The sequence below is a fragment of the Podarcis liolepis genome, assembly GCF_965112155.1.
Source record: "Podarcis liolepis genome assembly, chromosome: 8".
Classification (NCBI taxonomy): domain Eukaryota; kingdom Metazoa; phylum Chordata; class Lepidosauria; order Squamata; family Lacertidae; genus Podarcis; species Podarcis liolepis.
This window is the reverse complement of record NC_139560.1, coordinates 48535878-48557744: the sequence shown is the minus strand read 5'-3', so window position 1 is coordinate 48557744 and position 21867 is coordinate 48535878. Positions and strand designations below refer to the sequence as shown.

At 39.5% G+C, this 21867-nt stretch overlaps 1 protein-coding gene across 28 annotated transcripts in view; it reads right to left on the bottom strand.

Moving 5' to 3' along the window:
- The window catches only part of PTPRM (protein tyrosine phosphatase receptor type M), a 395597-nt gene that overhangs the window by 149569 nt on the left and 224161 nt on the right, over positions 1-21867 (bottom strand). For all 28 annotated transcript variants that reach the window (XM_083518504.1, XM_083518498.1, XM_083518477.1 and 25 more), the window contains 2 exons: positions 1539-1812; positions 473-509 (listed from right to left, as the gene is read on the bottom strand). In XM_083518504.1, the coding sequence (XP_083374630.1) occupies positions 473-509; positions 1539-1812 (311 nt within the window). The remainder of the gene's footprint in view (positions 1-472; positions 510-1538; positions 1813-21867) is intronic.

The following is a 21867-nucleotide window of genomic DNA, read 5'->3' as shown; positions in this document are numbered from 1 at the left end:
ACAATTCATTACAACAGCCCAACAGTTATATCACAGTCACAAATGGAGGTCATCAGACCACCATAAATTTTGTGCTTCAACCACTGACTGCCTTATTGAGAGAGGATGCTGAAGCAAACCTCTTGCAATCCTAGAGTGAGCAACAGGAATGACAAATAATTATTGTTTTCTCAACCTACTATATCAATGTTTAGGAACACCAATAGGCATAGCTACTCTGCACCAAAAAATGTGAAAACTCCCAATTATTTTTAAACTTTTGCTGGACAATTGAAATATGAGTGGAAATTAGGCTTTCACCACCTTTTTAAATTAAACAAACTCAGCCATTCATTGTCTTACTCTTATGCTTAAATAAATAATACTTAAAAATATTGTTAAAATGGCAGAATTGGATATGTGTATTTAGCCATGTATATTATGATACACAATTTGACAGATTTAAGGCTAAGAAGACACAGTGGAAGCATACCTTTTGTGGCCACTCTGACGCAGTCAATTTTTGTTTCCTATGCCAGATAAAGAAAGAAAAGGTCATTTGCTAGTTTACATCCACAGCAAGAATATAATACATTGCTTCTGCTTAAAATACTGCCAAGATCTAAAATCAGTACCAACTTTTACATGTTTGGTTTCAAGCTTAATAGCCTCCTACACTAGTCAATGTATTTCCCTGCTATGGACAACCAAAGGAAAATGCACTTGGGCATGTAACATCAATACTTCACTTAATATTAACCTAGAAGATGAATGAGATGTTATTAGACATGATATGTGTACTTTCCACCCCCCTCCTTTTACAACACATTGACCTTGGGATATTTTCTTTTCTTTACAGTCAGCTACACAGTTCCAAGCAACATGCTAGACAATGTAAGAAAGCAAACAAAAATCAATGGTGTTTCACATTTCTGCACTGTCAGTGCACTGTAAAAGAGGGGCCATTATGTTATTTGGCAGAAAACATTTCCCTGCTGTCAGGGGAGACAGCCAAAGCTTATCAAGAGTTGAAGGGCTCGGGGTAGGTCTGTCCTGAAATGGAAAACAATTCTAGAATGTAGAAGCTGGATTAAAAGCGACCTGCAAAGGCTGGACCTTTTATGCACTTTTCACTCTGGCTCCATCAACTTATTTCTTTTAAACTCTTTAAGAGAGAGAGAGAAAAGGCTTGTGTCTTAAGTCAGGGCAATCAAGACTGAAAATGGCAGCACAAGCCAATGCAAGCTAATATAATGCAGCAGAATAAGCCAAGTATAAAAGCGAAAATCATTTAATAGGAGCAGCATGATCGAAAAGAGGACAGAATGACAGTAATTTTGTAAGGAATGATTGCCTAGGCTCTTAACCATTGACAGAAATATGTGCTTCCTCCCACTGGCTCCATTTCCCTCCCAAGAATGACTGGCCTGGCCAATACAGAACTATGCAAAGAAAAACATTCAATTTCTTTTTTCCATTGTCTATTTGGCACCAAAATTAGACAACCTGTGGTCTATTCACACATGAATATCGCTTCAAACCAACGTCCTAAAACTTACCCCATTGGCTCTGCTGGCAGCTTGAAAATAAATACTATAGCTTTTATGAGGGAGAAGAGGAGTGTTCCAGAAGCCACTGTAGGTTTTGTTGTCACCAATTGTAAAAGTCTGAGAAGACTGAATACTGTTGGCCGGGAACTCGGCTGCGAAATAATACTGAGAGTTCAAAAGTGAAGCATTCTGGAAGTGGATTGGTACTGGATAGCATTTCAGGATTTCAGTTGTTTTCTTGGTTCTGCGAGGACGCTCTTCCTCAACCACTATTTGGTAGACACTAAAAAAATGAAAAATGAAAAGGAGGAGAGGGTGGAAGAGGAGAAAGAAAAGACAAAAAAATAATGCTGGGTTAATTTAGAGTATGCAAAATGTAATTTTGAATCACATGACCCAGTATTTACGATAAAATATGTTATGTTTGAAAGCAAGGAACAGAGTGAAATAAAGTTATCATTCAAGAACTGCATCTATAAAGCACATGTCTCTTCCTTTTTAAATACACAGAAGGAAATGGTATACACCATAAAGTTGTTAAAGCATTTCATAGATAAACTGGTTAGAAATATGTCCTTTGAGTACTCCCAGGTAAGAAATATACGTTTCATTGGTAATAAAAGGTGCTACACATATTTTTGTGAACAGAGAGTAGGTACGAGGCTATAAATACTCTACTTTACGCCATTTGCCTTGTTTGAATGAAATGGTATGACGGTCAAATTCACAGGAAAATAATAAATAAGAGGAATACTGCAGTAGTGAGCTGGTCTAAGAGACTTACTTGTTAGTAACTGTTTCAAAATGTGCATGTTGTGAACTGCCAGGGAATTGTGTTCCCGTTCTTTATGGGGTCAAGTTTGCCCTACCCTCTCCTAGGGGAAAGAGACTTGGGATGACCATTGAGACCACTGGTATTTAAGGCTGTTCCGCCTCCTCTATTCCCTCCCATTTGCCTTTGCAGCACCCCCCTCCCTCCCTTTTTAGTATGGGCTTTAGCTAGCTGCCTTTTATGGCACTGAATAATAATTTGGGTGGATCCATGACTGACACTTGGGACTCCCTATTTTCCCCTACTTCACAGTTTAACACAGTTTTTGTTGATTTGTCTTATGAAGGTAAGTAAGGAAAAGATAATAATTTAATTCTCAGTCATCCTGAGGAATTATGGGAGTAAGGGTACTCGAGTCATCACCCATAGCATGAGGTCTGGTGGCATTGTGGGTGTCCTTAGGACAGTGGGTCTATGTTGCAGGGTGACATTTTCCTCAGTTCTTGGGCTGGGAACAAATATATAATCATTTATTCACCCTGTCCACACATAATTATTTGTCTAATTCTTTCTTGGTGTTGCAGCAAAGTGGGATTTTTATGTTTAAGCTGTATATCTGGGTTTCAGTTATTTTTTTCTAAATTGATATTATGTTAAACTTTGGTTTTGTGATGGTTTGATGACTAGATAAAAATAAGCGGACCTGATCTGATCAATTAATAACTAAGCTTATGATTGTTTATGGACCCTTTAATATTTTAATCAACATGGTCTTTTTTAAAAAGTTTGACTGCAACTTGTTAGTTATCTAGAAACACAGCATACTTTCTGGAAGCCAAAATAAATAGCTCAAGGTTATCAATTGGTAACCTGAAAAGGAACTCCTGCACTGTAGCTTGTAAGCACTTTGTTCAACTGTTAACAATATACCAGATGTTAAAACTGGAATGAGAAAAAAACAACTCTCGCATGTTCTGCTCACAATGCATTTGAAGAACTGAAATCATGAACATTTCAGCAATAAATGAAAACCAATCTGCTTTCCTGCTGCAAATCGATTTCTGCAATCACGGGAGAGCACTGAAGATCTGAAATAGTGCTCACATTTGCTAAATGTTCACATATTTGTGCAGAGGTCTATTTTTATGCAGCCTAAAACTAAATACTTTGTTTCTAGATCCTTGATCATCTCAGTCAACCTCCTTTTCACACATTCCAGCTTGTCAATACTCTTCTTAAATTGTGGTGTCCAGAGTAATCCAGGTGTGGTATGACCAAGGCAGAATAGAACGGGACTATGACTTCCCTTTATTGGGACACTATACTTCTGTCGATCCACCTTAGAATAGCATTAGCTTTTTTTTTTTGCTGCTGCTTGTGGTCTACCAAGCCCCCCTAGTTGTCCAGTTGTCCCCCATCTTATATTTTTGGAGCTGGTTCTTCCTGGCCAAGGGTAGAACCTTATATTTGTCCCTATTGAAATTCATTTTGTTAGTTTGGGCCCAAACTAACAAAGGTTAGTTAAGGCCATACTGAATTCCGATTCTGTCTTCTGCAGCATTTGCTACCCATTCCAGTTTGGCGTTATCTGCAAATTTGATGATCACTCCTCAATTCAAGCCGTTTATAAAGATGTTAAACAACATAACTTCTTTGTTAGAAGTTAGGGTTATATGTTATGCTGTATATGTATATGTTATACGTATGTTATACTGTTAAGTACCTCTGGATACAAATGGGATCCGTTCCGGAACCCCGTTCGCATCCTGAAGCGAACGCAACCTGCGTCTGCGCGCGCCGCGATTCACCGCTTCTGCGCATGACGTCATTTTGAGCGTCTGCGCATGCGGCGAAACCCAGAAGTAACGTGTTCTGTTACTTCTGGGTCACCGCGGAGTGCAACCCGAAAACGCTCCACCCGAAGCAACTTCAACCCGAGGTATGACTGTATCAGCATCGTGACAACGTAAGAGTTCACCAGTGTAAATGGGAGTATAGAATTGTCCTGTTAATCTCTGCCTATTACACATTTCCACATTTAGCCCAGGGTAAAATAGCTTTGCTCCGATATAGTTGCTATTTGTCTCCATTGCAAAATATAGGCAACTGTACTGACCTCCAACAAATTACTTGCTACTAACTGCTTTTGGATAAAATCCACAGTTGCCAATCTAGCAACCAAGAGAATAAAATCAAATGCACAATTCTTACTCCCACAAGCTCTAATAACAAGTCCAGTTATTTTATTAACCTGACTGAAAGCTGATCTTAATTACACAGGTAGAATCCATTCATAATGCGTCTTTCAAATTATTGAAATAGAATTGGCTTTCAGGGCGTTTTATCCTGAACAGCTCATACTAGTTATTCTACACACAATACCCCATATACACCTCATTCTAAATGCTTGAATTCTTCCTTTGACACATTAAAGAAAGAACCTAGTTGACTAGAGCAATTTCAAGCCCCAAATATCTTTTAATCTTTACTCTAAAAGACAAATTAGATTTGTGAGCAACCAGACCTCAAACCTATTTTCTCTTTAATAATTTAAGCACCAAAAGGTCACAAAGCTCTTTTCTGTTCCCCTTTATCAAAGTCCAAGTGGTAATGAAAAATGGCTAAATCCTGTCTACTGCCCCATTTCCACACAGGACTCTCTTCTTGATGTAAATTAACACGTTGTAAGTACCTGGGTCAACTATAACCTGACAGCATTTTATGAGTTATATGTTTTAAATGTGTATAAATGAGATCATCTTGCTAATGACATTTATAAGATCCTTTGAATTACAGTCATAATCTAAAACCCTTCTGTAAATCTCACTGCTGGAAATGCTTCCTGGTAATATATAATAATATAGCACCAGCCAGAAAGAAATCTTTAGGTTTAAGCTTGATAAAACCCATCACCGATCCAGATCTCAATATTCCTGCAGTGTGTTAACCATATCTTCCCATTGTCTAAAGTTACATTGTGCCTATTAGTCTAACCTTTTGCATTTTAACTAAAATGTGAAATAAAGCCCACACTAAGGTAGAATGTGCCCAAATAACAGATCAACGAAACAAATGCTTTTGCAAAATCACATTTGGTTTGCAACAAACACAGATCACCTGCCATGTCTCATGCAACATAAATAACGAAGTCTCGTTTGCATTTGTGCTGTCCTTAGGTCTCATTGCGTTCCTTTGCTTTAAAAAAAATCTTCCTTCTAGCTCACAATTCTAATGAAGTAGGCTTTTATTTATAAAAGCTCTTGCCACAATAGACTGATCAGACATTTAAGGTACTATAGGATTCTTTGGGCACAATCCAGTGGGGCATTCGCCTGTGAAAGTCCATGTGACCTTAATGGGAAGACTGCAACGTAAGGTCTTGAACTGCTATGACTTCAGTGAGGCTTGAGAAGGACAATTTCCTGATGGATTGTGCTGTTTATCTTTTTAGTGTCAACTTTTTTCTAGTTAAGTCCGGTAATGCAGCTTTCATCCCAGCAGTCTCTTGATTCCCCCCGCCCCCCGGTAAGTATGGCAACCTTAAAAGCCAGAGAAAGGCTGCCTATGGCAAGTTTCTCTCTGTCTTCCCTTGTGAGACTTCTGCTTATTCAAGCCTGGCCTTGTTAATCCATTTTATCAACTCACTTGGACTAGAAGTAGCAATTTGTCGGTTTGGAAAAGATGGGGCAGAGTGTGTGCTTTTCTCCACCTGTCTGCCTGTCTCACTTTTCTCCCTCTCCAGGTTTCTCTGGGAGTCATTATATGGGACCAGGAGCAGGCATAGCATCACAGCAGAACCACCTTCCAGGCAGCAATGGACAGTAATGGTGTGAATACCTGTTGCAACCAGGAACATTGACAGGTAATAGGGTTGGGGGAGAGAAAACACTCCATTGCAGGATTCCAAGCACTGCTTTCCAACACATGTGAGGTTGGGAGTGGGAATTGGAACGGGACAAGGTGAAAAGTCCCCACAAACTCTAAATAATACCTCTTTTTACCAGAGAGGGAAGTGTGTGATTCTGTGCTCCTTTTGAATGTTCTGCAAATTGCGGCTCAATCTTGCTGAATACCAGGCAGGGCGGTATGGCACCATGACTCAATCTAAAGACCACAAGTGGTGGTATGCCATCATAGCACAACTAACTTCCCCTGATGAAAAAATAAAATCAGAGGAAGAGGAAGGCAAACAAAGGATAGGGCGGAGTCAAAGGAGGACAGTGCATAGTCAATAATGTGGCAGAATAGAACATTTTTGAAGCAGGAAGAGGAGCAGAACATAACTGTTAAAAACATACATTGAAAGTGTATGTGGTTGTTGCTGAATACACACACTGTCAAAAACCTGTGTGGAGGGGGCCTGAGTTGTTTCGACTGCTGTTGTGACTTGAAGACATTTTGTCTTTGTGCATCCTGAAGCCATTTATTGGAATACTTACATTCCAAAAACTAGGTATTACATTTTAGTTGTAGAGAATTGGGAAGACTCCATAATAATCATTACCTGAGGGCTTCAAAACACAGATTTTTTTTTTACTACAAGTTGCCAGCAATAAGTATATCTGCAAACTAGGATTTGCACTCTTCAAAAGCTTATATGCTGCAAGTACTATCCGTTGCAGCTCTTTTTCTTAGCTGCATTGTAATATATTCAGCAGCAACTGGAATTAAGCTGATGCTCTTTATTCAAACTCTGGGCACTATAAATCTCTGAAACAGGGCAAGCAGAGACGAGGAGGCCAAAATATTTCCCCCTCTAGTTGACTACAGAAAGACCGACTCCACAAATAAAGCTAAGGAGAAATGCCCATGTAGCCTTTCAGGAGGAGGAAATAAAAGATGGCTTAATTTCAGCCTCTAGAGATAAATGCCCAATACAAACTCTCAAGTAGCTAGGATAAGATTTATTTTCAGAGTCCTAGTCCAGAGGGAGGGAGAGTGCAGGGATGGCATCTACTTTTTACATGCAACCCTTAAGCTTCTTTGTGACTGCCCAACTGTTTCACATGAATATTTTCAAAGATTTAAAAGTCACTATTTACAAAGGGGATTTTCTGCCAAAAAGAGATCCAAGCAAAGCCTTTCCTTAGCATTCCTATGCATACAGACAGGAAATCCCTATGGTTCTCCTATAAAGGAGAGTGGATCATCACTGGAAGGTGGAGGTATTTCCCCCCACACGCTGCCAGAAGGGCGTTTCTATGAGAATGAGATCAATTATTCACTTCTCCAGGGAGGGAAAATGCTTGTTTATATGATATCTTGATTGCAGAAGAGCCTGGGGAGCTTCAAAAGCTGCATATATTTGCCACTGCACATCTCTTCTGAATGCTAGGTTTTAGCAAAATACAAGAAAAAATGATTTTCAGTGGCACAATCCAGTACCTACATTATAATGTCAAATAATGTGGCAATAATTCATTTGCCCAGCCTAGGAAAATATAACAGTTCTGCCTTTCAAAGCGTGCTGCAGCACCCTTCTGAACATATTATGGGCCAATGTCCTAGCATAGAAACCCTTGGCTTCCGTTAACTAGTCAAAATCTGCCAAGGCATGCTGCAATAGACCTGACAGTTGCGATTTGTGTCATGCTACTCAGGATTGCTGTGGAAATTATAAATATTAGTACTTTAAAACTTTTTGTCTATTTAAAGGGAAACAGAAACGGTAACATTTTCATTTCTGTATCAATCACTTATTCAGTGCAGGGTGAAGAAAATGAATTAGTTCCTCTTCTCTGTCTTTTGAACCTGTCAGTTATGTCTGAACTGAGTTACAATGGGTTGATTATTAAGGAAATCAATTGTCACTAAATTTAGGCCAGTGGGTGAGATCCAATATATTGCAAGTGGGCATCTGCTCATACACTGGTGCTTCTCTTATCTCTCCTTTCTCCTGCAGCCCTCTAGGCATGTTCACATCCCAAATCTGCTTTGGAAGATTTGGGGGACCCCCTGGAGCAGATTTGGGGGACACATAGGGAGGGCTGGGAGGGGGCAGAAGAGAAACTGCATGTATGTTAAACAAGCAGATTTCCAGTGCACATGCAAGCAGACACCACTGGATGTTGCCCAATGAAATCAGTACTTTCCGCCTGTGTCAATATTCTTTAAAATTTATATTCTAGATTATTTTACGTCATGAAAACTAGACTATAGACAAACAGAACCAACAAGCATTTTAGTGAAACAAATGCATTAAGTTCAAACCTGAATGTATGCGAAGCAGTAATTGTTTGCATTAAAATTTGTCATACTAGATAGGTGTTCACGGTTCATGTCACTTTGAAAAGCTTGGATACCCTATTACAGAAAAGTCACCTGACCTAACCAGACTTTGTTCATAAAAAGCAATAATGAGAAAACAGCATTTATTTATTTTTGTAATGTGCCACATATGCTAGATTTCAGTGATGAATATTCAGTTTCTGTAACATTATTTTTTCTTGCTCTGGCTGTGATCTAGATAAGATCAGTCATAAATTGCTTTGGAATATTAGCTGGGTACCATAAATGTGCTTTGTGTTCTCTCAACCATAAGTCATTACAAAAAGTGGCTTGGCATCAGCAAGTCACTAGTGCCTTAAAAAAACTCCTCCGTGTGGCACAATATCTTGCTGCTAGCCTATTTAGTGATAAAATCTGATATAATAAAATATTAATTACAGCTGAAAGGTTGGGTGAAAAATATGAACTCAATTACAGCCCCATATTGCGCACAAAGGGCAGGGTGGGAAAAATCTGTTCATTATGGACGTAACAACTGGAACATTAGAATCAATCTGAAAGTTTCCTAAAAGGCCACCTGCTATTAATCTTTACATCAGCCACAGAATTCAAAGTTCTTTTCTGCACACCCCACCTTTTAACCAAAATAAATATATTCAGCATGGATAAAAATCAATAAATTTAAAACACAGGGATTTAATTAAGTTTCTCTTGAATAATAACTATGTTAATACTAAACAACATGGGTACAGTGGTACGCCGCAAGACGAACACCTCGCAAGACGAAAAACCCGCTAGACGAAAGGGTTTTCCGTTTTGGAGGCGCTTCGCAAAACGAATTTCCCTATGGGCTTGCTTCGCAAGACGACAGCCCATAGGGAAATCTCCGGGACAGCGGGGAAGCGCAGCGCGTCTTCCCCACTGTCCTCGGACCTCCTCCCGCCGCCTTCCCCTCTGTTCCCGTACCTGTCCTGAAGGCTTGCGGTGCGGAGAAAAGCCCTTCTCCGCACCGCCAGCCTGGCAAGCAGTTTCCCTAGGAACGCATTAATTGATTTTCAATGCATTCCTATGGGAAACCGTGCTTCGCAAGACAAAAAACTCGCAAGAAGAAAAAACTTGCGGAACGAATTAATTTCGTCTTGCGAGGCACCACTGTATTAGTATGTCAGCCCTACAGTTAAGCCTCTGAACTGAATCAGTGCCTCTACTAGATAGTTTGAGTTAAAGGCAGATTTTTCATATAAATGAAGAACCAATCTGATCATTTCTCCAATATGAATAAGTATAGCTACCAAACACTGGAATTTCATTGTCCCCTGATAAAATAATCTGTCCAATAACTATTAGTTCTTATTTCTGCCTTTCAGACATGGGCATTTAATTTCTGTTTGCTACTTTGTTTTTGTGAGAGTAGTGCTGGGTGAGGGCAGAGGAAAACAGCAAAGCAAGAAAGAAGAAGAAAGGACAAAATTGTCCACTGCAGAGTCCCCATGTTTCTGTATTTAACCTCAGATAGGTGTTGGCTGCAAGATGTGCCTATAAGAGAATATTTTTAAAGATCCCTATAGGCGAAAAATGGAAATGTGCAAAATGAATTCAGTGCAACAAGGAGCTGCAAGACCTGGCTGCAGAAATAAACTGTAAAACAGTATTTTATTTAATTGCAGATCAACATGCTTTAGTGGTCAGATAACACTGTTTAGGAAGTATCTGAAAAAAAAATATGTGGTAACCAAAGTATAAACCTTTATTAAAACCAGTTGTTCAAATCAGCCTTTTCTTCTTGCTGCTTTAAATCATAATTCAAATTGCCTTGATTTAAATCAAAGTAGGAAATTGACCCCTGTAGGTCAACTTTGACATGTGGGTATGGCTACACATGATGTGTATTTTCCTTTGCCCATGATGGTTTGCAAGCACCAACACTCAGGTGATTGCCAGTGCCTGCAAACTCCTTTCAAGAGAGAGTTACTTATTTTTCTGATGTCAGGTGTGGGGTTGGTGGGCATGGCTTGGTCCAAACAGTCTTGTGAGCCTAATTAGTCCCACAGATCAGAGGTTCCTGGCCCATGATTAAAATCAACCCACATTTAATACACTATATGTGAACTCCATTTTTCATTCAGTGCAATTATTAAAACCACAGCACAAGCATGTACCAAATTTATGAGGTCAGCTGACAATGCACTTTCCCAAATATCAGATATGTTTTGTTTAGGAGATGTGAAACTAGCAATGACTGGGTTCTTCAGTCATTCACAAAAATTATTGACCTCAGAAACTGTTGACCAGCAGTTCTTAAATACTTTCACTTCCAATTTCCCCTTCTTTCTACATTATATGGTATCTGAAGTTATTATTGCACTTTTAGTGCTTCCAATGCAACCTGAGAAGTGCAAACTTGCACATCAGCTCCATGGTGTGATGCATGTGTACAGGGGCAAATCTATGGCTATCTCAAGTGGTTTGGCAGTCCATAACTTCCTCCCCATGACAGCACTGGGCTGGGAGGAAAACTTATTATGCCAAAGTTTACTATGTCTTACTGTTTTATTGGTTGTTGGCATTGTGAATTATCTACTTCTGTGTTGTATTTTCTTTGTAACAATGAAGTGTGAGTAAGAATTAATTTAGAAATAAATAAATGTAAGCGTAAGCTAAGTGCATTCATGTGTGTCTGTCAGTGTGGGTTTTTGTGTGCTATACTTGTGGTGTGTATCTTTGTGTACCAGTGGGCGTGCATGAATGCGCACAACCAGTTTGGTCACAACCAGTTGCACAGGCACACTGGCATATGGTCTTGGAATGGTTGGCCAACCTAAATGTGGCCCCTGAGCAGGAAAAGGGTTAGCCACCCCTGCTATAGTGAGTACCCCAGAAGCTCATTAGATACGTCAAACTGAAATTTGTATGTTAGAAACTTGAAGAGTCAACACTTACTTCTGCTACTGAACAGCAAGACTCTTATTGCCAACTTGCAATCTATGCTCACTCAACTCCCCATACGGTTAGCACATGCTTTCACAGCCTGGCTAAGAACACAAGGTACCCTTCAAATTGAAGAAAGGCCTTAACACAAATATTTTTTCCACGTTTGTTGCCTTCCCTGACAACCCCTTGATAATTTACTCCAGAGGTTTAGGGTGGAATAGCATGTGAAATGCACAGTGTTTTGGATAGGAAGTTGCAAAAATACATAGGAGCTTCTGCTAAATCAAAAGCTTTTGTGTACATAGAATTCCTGTGAACAGCATTAACATGGGGTGAAATAAAGAATTGTCAAAAAACAATCTCTGCAGATCAGCACACACCAAATTAATAAACCAAAAAGCTAAGATTATTAACTGATTTTTGATCAGAACAAGCAGACAGTGCAGAAGCGTAGTCAACTGAATAAACGTAACATAAAAATAATGGTTCTAACGTTGAATTATGAAGCTTAAGAGGATCCAGAGCAAAAGGCAATAGCTGAGCCCCAAATGACAAGGTTATCTCTACTCTCCTAGCAGAAGACGTAGCGTGGAATCAAGGGGATCCTATCTTTTTAATCAAAACTGCAGATCCTAGTCACAATACTTGGTTGTATATGGTTTAGTACTTTCTGAGAAATTCAGTTAACTTGCTTTAGGATGTTGAGTACAGTATTGGTGAAACAAGGCCAAGAAATCATAGTCATATGTACTTTTGCCCCTTAGCCAAGTAAATAGGCTGGGTGTCTTGCTGAAACAAAGATCAGATACAAGCTTACAAATTACATAGGATTTCTACAATGTATTCTTGCTTCACCCTATATTTTACTTTTTAAAGGTGCGCATGCATCTCCTGTAGGACAGAAGTGCAAGTTCCTAACTTGAATGTTACACAGCAAGCAGGCACAGCTATTACAGCGGTTATTTGAAAAGGTCACATGTTCAATTTCACACACTGAATACAGATGTGTAACTGTTTCCCAACATTTGAAAAGTCTTGCTCAATGTCATATCTGTCTGAATCAAAACTTAATGGACTTCGATGGAATTACTGTGGCTTGCGAGCTATTTTGCTCTGAACAAACCACTGATTTCAAACAAAACAGTTGTCTCATACACTCTCTGTTAAAGTTAAAGAGCTATTATCTTGTCCATGGCTGCGATCTGTAATGTGTAACTATGTTGAAAAAGATTGGTGTTGTTGTTTTTTTAGTTCCAGGAAATTTGAATTCTTGAAGCTTAAGAGTTCTTTCAAATAATGATGCAGGTTTCAGTAAAAAGTTATAACACACCAGCAATTTACTTGGAACATATAAATAAAACATATTTTGCACAAATTTACATTTCTGACACTTGCAACAATGCAATGATAATTTCAAAGATTTTAAATCTACTTTATGTCTTGGGTTAATTCTCCCTTTTAAAAGAACACAGAAAATTGCTTAAGGTATAAATAGAAACAGAACAAAGAACTATGCTTATTGTTGAAATCTCAAATGTTCTGGTTGCCAAGACCATTTGTTTGTGGGGTAACCCTGAACTGTGGAGAAACAACACTCTTCTAACCAAAAAAGAAAAAAGAAAAAAAGAAAAAAAAGAAGAAAGAAAGAAAATGGGGGGGGGGGGGAATGAAGAAATAACCCAACAATATAGTGGCGATGCTGAGACAGAATAATTTTCACAAGTGACATGAAATCTGGTTTTGCATTTCTGCATCTATATGTCTCTCCCAAATACATTCAATGGGTTTGATGGGAGGAATTCAGACCTTGAAATGGCAAGCTGGCATCCTGCTTGGCAAGTACATCCACAGGCACGGATGACTCTCTGAAATGGTAGTGTAGGTGTATGGGCAGAGCAACTCTTTTAACCAAATTCCCTAACCCACCCCCCCCAACCACTTGGATATTGTGGGGTCTTGGTGGACCATGAATGATTTTTCTGCCTGTTGCAGATGACTTTTAAATGTATTTTTATAACTTCTTTTATTTCTTATATTGTTACAATCTGAATTCCATAGTCAAGGACAATCTGTGGGCCACCTGAATGAAGCTAGTGGACCGCTGGTGGACCAGACTCTGGGAATCCTTGTAGTACTTTATTGTTTCAGGTATCTAGGTTTCTGGGGGCAGTGAGTGGTATCTAACCAAGCTGACCAGTTTGCGCAATGACTTCCCTCTCCCCTCACTGGTGAATGGGAGAGAAGAGGGTAACATTCTGTTGTACAAATGAGACAACTTTGTTGGACACAACCCATTATTTCTAGTATGATATCTGTCTAGACCACCCTTCCCCAGTCTGGTGCCATTCAATTGCTTTGGTCTACAGCTCCCATTGTCCCTGAATAGGGTCAATCTATCAATTTTGATTTTCTTCGGTTTCTCATATTTCCAAACTTAAGTTAATATTGCCACATTTCCACATCAGTTTGTGGTTCATTTTTGTTTTTAAAAAGTTCTCACCAAAAAATCTGCATTTTAGTACAATTTTGTCCTAATGTATACATTTCTGTATCCAGTATAGCAAAACAGTTCTATTATAATGCACATTTGTTTGTGTGTTCCTTTCACAAATATATGCATGTTTATGCACACTTTACTGTAACATGCAATTTTGTACACATTTCTTGTCTGAAGAACTGTTTCAGTTTGCTTATTGAATCGGAAGGTATGAATTTGTAGGCTTTAAATGTGAACTTAATCAAATTTGTTCTTCATCCCTATTCCTGACTGTTAGCCATGTTGGTTGTGAGTGATGTGAGTTTTAGTCCAAAACAGCTGGCTGTTCCAGAAATTGCAAATGACATTGCAGGACTGGAAAGTTTCTTTATAGCAAGGAAGCTACTTCCCAGCAACAAAACCCAGAAGTGGAGTCCTAACTGTAAAACCTTTTCTGGGATGGACTGTGGACTATATCAAATCTTAAGAGGATGCAATCCAAAAGAAACAGCTGATATCTCATCACTGGCTGAAGTAACAGATAATATTGTATGGAGATGCTTAGTTAGCCATGAGAATCTATACTTCCTTCTGTTTCTAAGATCTTTGCTTTACAGATGTTTTCTGCTACAGATTTGCCACTTACAGCATAGGAAATGACTGAAATATTTCCTCATACATAATCTTGTTGAGAAGATTAGCTTTCGCTTAGCAATATTTTACAATTACAAACCTCATTGGAAATATCAGTGATTTCTTTTCCAGATGAAGTGAAGGGCATTACAGAGAGGATGGTTTTAATGGCAAATATTCCAGAGGATTACTTGTTTGAGGCTGCTGACATAAAAAAAAAAAGAGTCTTGAGGCAGCCTTAAGAAGTAAGCTTCTGCAAGCAGAAACTCATTAAATTAGTCTTTAGAATGCCATAAGACACCATGTCTTTTTTCATGGTAAATGTCATTAAATTGAAGACTTTCCTAGTGTTCTATGTGGGAAAACACTGTTCCGTCTTTTTTCAGTGATTCAATGACATGTATAGTGAGCCTAAGAAAATCTAATCTTGAGGACAAAAGCTTGTATCCATTTTGTGTCCCTCCATTAAGGCTTCTTGATGTAGCAGAGGCTTCGGTCAGTGCAACATGGATCAAGGTGACTTTCAGCAATTCCCCCTCACCTTGTTCTGAAGAGTCTACCAACCCATGTAGCACAGCGGCGCAGAGTAAGCAGAAGGTTCCAGTGGCCTCTGCAGGCAGAACTGGGAGAGACTCCCTGTCTAAGGCCATGGAGAGCTGCTGCTGGTCAGTCCAAGCACTACTGAGCTAGATAAACCCAATGGCTTGATTCAGTGTAAGGCAAATTATTATAATTATTACCTCGGTCCCTCTTCCACAGGCAGGACGTAGGTGGCACTGTGGTCTAAACCACTGAGCCTAGGGCTTGCCGATCGGAAGGTCGGCAGTTCGAATCCCCGAAAAAGGGGTGAGCTCCCGTTGCTCAGTTCCACCTCCTGCCAACCTAGCAGTTCGAAAGCACATCAAAGTGCAAGTAGATAAATAGGTACCACTGTGGTGGGAAGGTAAACAGCGTTTCTGTGCGCTGCTCTGGTTTCGCCAGAAGCGGCTTAGTCATGCTGGCCACATGACCCGGAAAAACTGTCTGCAGACAAACGCCGGCTCCCTTGGCCAGTAAAGCAAGATGAGCACCGCAACCCCAGAGTCATTTGTGACTGGACTTAAACTGTCAGGGGTCCTTTACCTTTACCTCTTCCACAGGAAGAGCTTTCTGCCAGTGCTGGGACACTAAACTGAATACAATACATTGGAAGCTTCCACGTGCTGAATCATACCACTGCTCCATCCAGTTGTCTAACTCAGAATGAATAATCATTCTTTCTAAGCCCCCACTCATGCCAGAGATTCAACTTAGGACTTTCTAACATTCTATACCACTGATATAAGATTCATCTCCACTTTTATGGGTGTATTCGTTTCATGGATATCAGTGTTATACAATGTATAGCTGTGCTCTGAAACACAATTCCTTCATGTTTCCTGTGCATGAGTAGTGAAGCTTGATATCAGTGAAATTTTCAAGGTTTAGATTCGCAAAATCTACCTACAGAATCACCAGTACAATCATTGTACATACTCATTTACTGAATTAAATTATATTCAGATGAGCAAATAACCCTGTGAACTTCTAACTTCTTCATGCAAGTAAGCAAAGGGTTGGGAGTGCAGGTGGGTATGGAATCATACCTAGGTTATGCATTTTTATGAGCAGGAGTAAAAGGCATATGCATTTGTGGTGACAAATCTTATTAAAATTATAAGCTAATCACAAAAAGGATATTTGCCAGATTTTTGTTCTTTAATCTAGCATGTCCACAGCACAAATGGACAAATGTGCCACAAATGAACAAAAGATGATGGCACCCACTGGCGGCGGCGGCGGGGGGGTTATCATATTTTTATCCAATTGCCAATCCTTTTGAAGCCAAGACAGTATCATTAGGGAAGGAAAACTGGTCTTACGCTAAGCTTTGCTGACTTACAGAAACAAAGAAATGCTGCTTAGAAAAACATTCCTGCTCAAACAAGTGGGAATCTTCGTCTAACCTTAAGTGCTTTATGATCAACATTGACCTCTGCAGCAGCCTGCATGAAAATTGCCCCCTGGGAGGCAATGTGGGTCCAGGAGGGAAGCTTCTGTTTGAACAAATTATTTGTGCTACTACCTCATGAGTTGGCTTTTTTGTTGAGGTGAGCTGAGGAAAGGAGACCAGGAGCTGCATCCAGCCATTGGTCAACAGTTCCCCAACCCTGCTCTAAAGTCTGTTTGGGGACGTTTTTCTCCTAGTACCAATTTGGATACAGTGGTACCTCGGGTTAGAAACGATGCAGGTTGCAAACACTTTGGGTTACAAACACTTTGGGTTACAAACTCTGCTAACCCAGAAGTACTACCTCAGGTTAAGAACTTTACCTCAGGATGAGAACAGAAATTGCACGCCAGCGGCGCGGCAGCAGCAGGAGACCCCATTAGCTAAAGTGGCACCTCAGGTTAAGAACAGTTTCAGGTTAAGAACGAACCTCCGGAATGAATTAAGTACGTAACCAGAGATACCGCTGTATTCTAATTGCCACTTATTTTAATAAGTCTCTTGCTATAGGATTTGAGAGCAAGCTACCAAAAACTTTTCATGTTGTTTTCCATGAATAGTGTGAGAAAATGTGCACAGGAATAGTCATGTAACTTTCCCAACAAGTCATTGTGATACACATATCATACTTAATCTGCATCCCCCCCTAAAAAAAAGTTAATTCCAGTTACTTTGAAATTCAAGGACAAGTTCTATTACATAACAAAAATGAATTATAATATTTTACAATAGAGGCAATTACTGCATTGTTCCTTCAGTGTAACTGGAATTGACTGTTTGGCCATAAATAAGAATTCTTGTTTGCCATAAAAGCGGGAAAATTATGGGCATCAATAAAGCTCCATCACTTCTATATCACATACTTGCTGAACCATGGTTTGGGTTATTGTATACGTTGTAAAGCTATAATTCAGAAACAGTTTGCTGACAATAATAGCAGATGACCCTGTAGTTTACCTTGCAAGGCGATAACTTTACAGAACCCTGAATAATGTCTGTCAAAAATAATGACAAACATGCAAATGTATAATATATTATATATAGAGAGAGAGAGAGAGAGATAGATAGATAGATAGATAGATAGATAGATAGATAGCCAGAACTCCGGCCTTGTGGTGTTATGATTTTTAAAAAAATATAACATTATTTCCAAATAAGGTAACAATTATTACCATGCATAGGCACAAACAGGTCATGGGTTTAATTCAGAAGTATATGGATAACTTTAGTGCCATTCTGTGACCATAACTACAAAAGTATTAAGAAAACTCTACACATTTTTAAAAAACATATATTGTTATGTTTACTGCAGTCTCATATAAGAATATTCCAAGTTAATGTTTAAAGATTTAGGCATAGCCCGCTTGCTACTCTCCAGATGTTGTGGACTACAGTTCCCACCATCCTTGACCATTGGTCATGCTGGCTGGGGCTGACAGGAATTTTAGTTCAAAACATCTGGAAGGCACCACATTGACTACCCCTGCTTTAGAACACACTATCAATGTGTGGGATTCAACACTGTGCTATTACAATTGTTCTGTCTGCACAAGCATTTCTGCTGGCTAGATGGAAGCATCACTCTTCTCCTACCCAACATGCTGTTCTGATGGTTCTCCCAACCTCCCAGAGCTTATGAGAGGGGCACATGGGGAAAAGAGTGAGCGAAGCCCCATTATGCTAGCAGAACTCATACTAGTCGAACTATGTACTTGAATCCAGCCCAGTGCTTCCACTTTGGAATGAAATGCTGATGAACATCCAGAGGCTCACCATGTTATGTTAATAATAATTATTATTACTATTCAAACAGCTCAACACATAGTATCACTGTTTAACAGGACTGCGTCACTTCTCACTGTAGTTGGTGGGAATCTCACAGCTAAATGCTCCTCACTATTAAAAGACTCATTGTATATAATAAATATGATGTCAGGAAGAAAGGTCCTACATGCCTTCCCTCACTTTCTATGTATATGGATTTGGTGATTTGGGCAAGAGGCATTCAGTAATATACAGCCTACAGTATTACTACCCAGGAACAGTTTTACCACTTGGATAGGCACTGCCTGAAACTGTTTAGCAGGGGAAGTAGTAGATATGTGTTAGAAACTGGAAGTTGCCCACCTCCTTCAGTACACAGTGCCTGCTATAATCTAGATCTCACTACTATTATTTACATCTACGTGTGACAGTTATCACTCAGTAAGTCTTTCCCCTCACGCCTGAGCAGTGAGCCTGCACAAACTGGCAATTACTCAGTATTGAGCAATAGCACTGAAGTTGACAGATATGCCTGCACTGTCTAAAAGTGCAATCCTGGCATGGAAAGAGATAGGAACACTAAACTACAACTTTTGTCTCTTAAATCAAGAAGGCTATGGAACAGGATAATTTGATACGGACGTGACACAGTTTCCAAAATCATGCAAATGCCTACAGAACTGCCATATCAATCTGAGGAGGATATCCTGCTGTTCAGTTAAGCTTCATATTAAAGTCTACAGAAGAGAGCCGACTGTACAAGTCCACTGTGTATTAGTTACAGCTGAGTAAAGCTGCAGTGGGTGCAGATCATATGAGTCATGTGCACTGCCAATGTAAGGATATCTTACAAAACAACAGGCACCCTGTAATGCTCAGTTGCTGTGATGAATCTGGTGAAGGCAGACACATACCCTTGAACCCAGATTTATGGAACAATACAGGAGGCACTTTCTTAAGGAAAAGAAAAGGTAAGGAGTAAACCCCACACAAATCTGGAGTCCCTATAAAGGTTGAATGGCATCTTGTATGCCTCTTTCCAGCAACTCCTGCAGCCCAGCTAGTGCCAAATGCACTGTTCCATTTTCCCTTGGACCACATCAGTGAGGCTGAGATGGGGGGGGGGGCTTGTCCTCTGGGCAGCCCAGGAGCTCCATACACACTGCCCAGACTTGTGCCCTAGAAAGGTCACTTCAGTGCTGCGAGTGCAGCAACAAGAGGAGGCACTGCAAGTGCAGAGCACAACCTGGTTCTTGGTTGCTCTAAAAAATTTCAATTATGCTACAGTTTTATGGAATTGTTGATCTGAAGGGCTACCTAAAAACTAGATATCTGACCGAAATTCAAGTACCAGTATCCAACAACAGAGTACGGGTCAAATATTATGGTTCTAGAATTATACTACTAAAAAAACTTTCCTTTCTGGAATAATTATTTCCAAAGAAACCTTTCAACCTTTGTTTTAAGATGCATTTGCATTCTGTATGAGTTGTGTAAGTATTGTCAATGACCATAACAATGAATTGGCAGTAATAATTTAGGATAAAATATATACTCCTGAAAAGGAGAACAAAGGGTCCAGATAAGTTTAGATGTTTCAAAAAGGGAGGAAAGCCTATATTTTGAAATTATTCTAAAAACAAAAGCCGAACTGTAATTTAGTAATATGTATGAATGCATTATCAAATTAAAGGAGTCTAATTTCATTCACTTTCTAAAACTAATTACCCAAAATTATAGATTTTACAGTCTCATAACTTCATGCTATTTGGCTAAATTGTATCTCTGTTAATAAATATTGCAATAATCAATGAAGCTATGCTTCCAAAATCTAATGGACAGTTTGGTTTTCTGGATTTATGTTCACTTTTCATTAACTGATAACAAATGATTCCATAAGATTTATATAAATTTGACTTCATTTAAACAAGTCATGCTTCCTAGCAATAATTTCTTGAATAAGTTGCAAGTCTAATTGTAATGGACTGGATCCAAACAAGGTTAAAATAGAAAGCCAGATTCTTATTCTATATTTGCCCCAAGTGTAAAGAGGAAAGGTGGCAAAGCTGTAAAACAAGCAATCCTTGGCAGTAATGTGCTAGAATTTGTGCTTACTCTCTCTCTCCCTTTCTCCCTCTATCCATCAGAAGAATTAAAGATTTTTATGTGACAGAGCCGATGTGTTGATCAATAAAACGACAACAATCATTTACACTGAAAAGTTTAGCGCAGTTCCAAGAATCTGCATTAACCATGCTGGGTGGTTACAGCAGAATCAATAGACAGCCATTGCACTTAGTGAAGTGCATAAATAAAGTACAGCTACATTTTTCTACCCTGAATACAGATTAAGGAAAACATCTATTGGGTACTCCTCTTACTTTGAACAAACACAAATATGGTGTTCTTGTCTCCTTTCTGTTCATTTCAATGAGACTTGTGCTGAGAATGAAGTGTGTTGCAAACATTTCACAACAATATACAGTATAACAAAAAAATGTTTTTACTTTTGATCCTGAGGATAAGAAATCATGTCTTGGAATCATAAAATTGTAGAGTTGGAAGGAACCCTGATAGTCATCCAGTCCAACCCCCTGCAATGTAGGAATCTCAACTAAAGCATCCACGACAGATTGCCTCTGGTTAAAAACCTCCAATAAAGGAGAGTCCACAACCTCCTGAAGGAGTCCATTCCACCATCAAACAGTTCTTACTGTGGGAAAGTTCTTCCTAATGTTTAGTCAGAATCTCCTTTCTTGTAACTTGTATCCATTGGTCTTGCCTATGTGCCAGTCTTTCACCTAATTTCCATGTAACCGCGTGTCACAAAAAAGCTGGGCAGCTATTTCTTTATAGAAAAAAAAATATCATTTTGAGGAGAACCTGTGCAGGCCTTCCGCTTTAATTTGCAGCCCTGGGAAATATTTAACATAGTGCTAAGGAGACTGCTCCATCAGCACAAGCTGTTTTGCTTGCCTGATGGAACCACCTCCACTCTCCTCCCCCAGGCACTTTTCTGGGGTTCTTCCAACCCAGCCATAGGCAAACTCGGCCCACCAGATGCTTTGGGACTACAACTCCCAGGTCCTGTTAGCTAGGGATGATGTGAGCTGTAGTCCCAAAACATCTGGAGGGCTGAGTTTGCCTATGCCTGTTCCAACATCTCTCACCAAATTTAGGCAAGGGCAAGTGGGGAGAGGACAAGGTGGAAAGGCCCTGTTGTGCAGGACCAGTTAAATGACTCTGGACCTCTGCAGCTGCATTTTGTCAAGGAAAATAAATGCAGGACAAACCAGATGCAAATAAACACCATATTTCACAAGTCCATGATGAGTATGAGAATTAAAATCACATACTTACATAGCACCTAATTGGGAACAAAATGTTTCTCAGAACTAGTTAGTCTCCATGACTCTTCACCTGCAACTGAACCCACAGCTTCTTATTTCATTTTCAACACCCTGAACGTGGGAAGGAGGTCAGCTGAAGCAAGTTAGCCCACAGC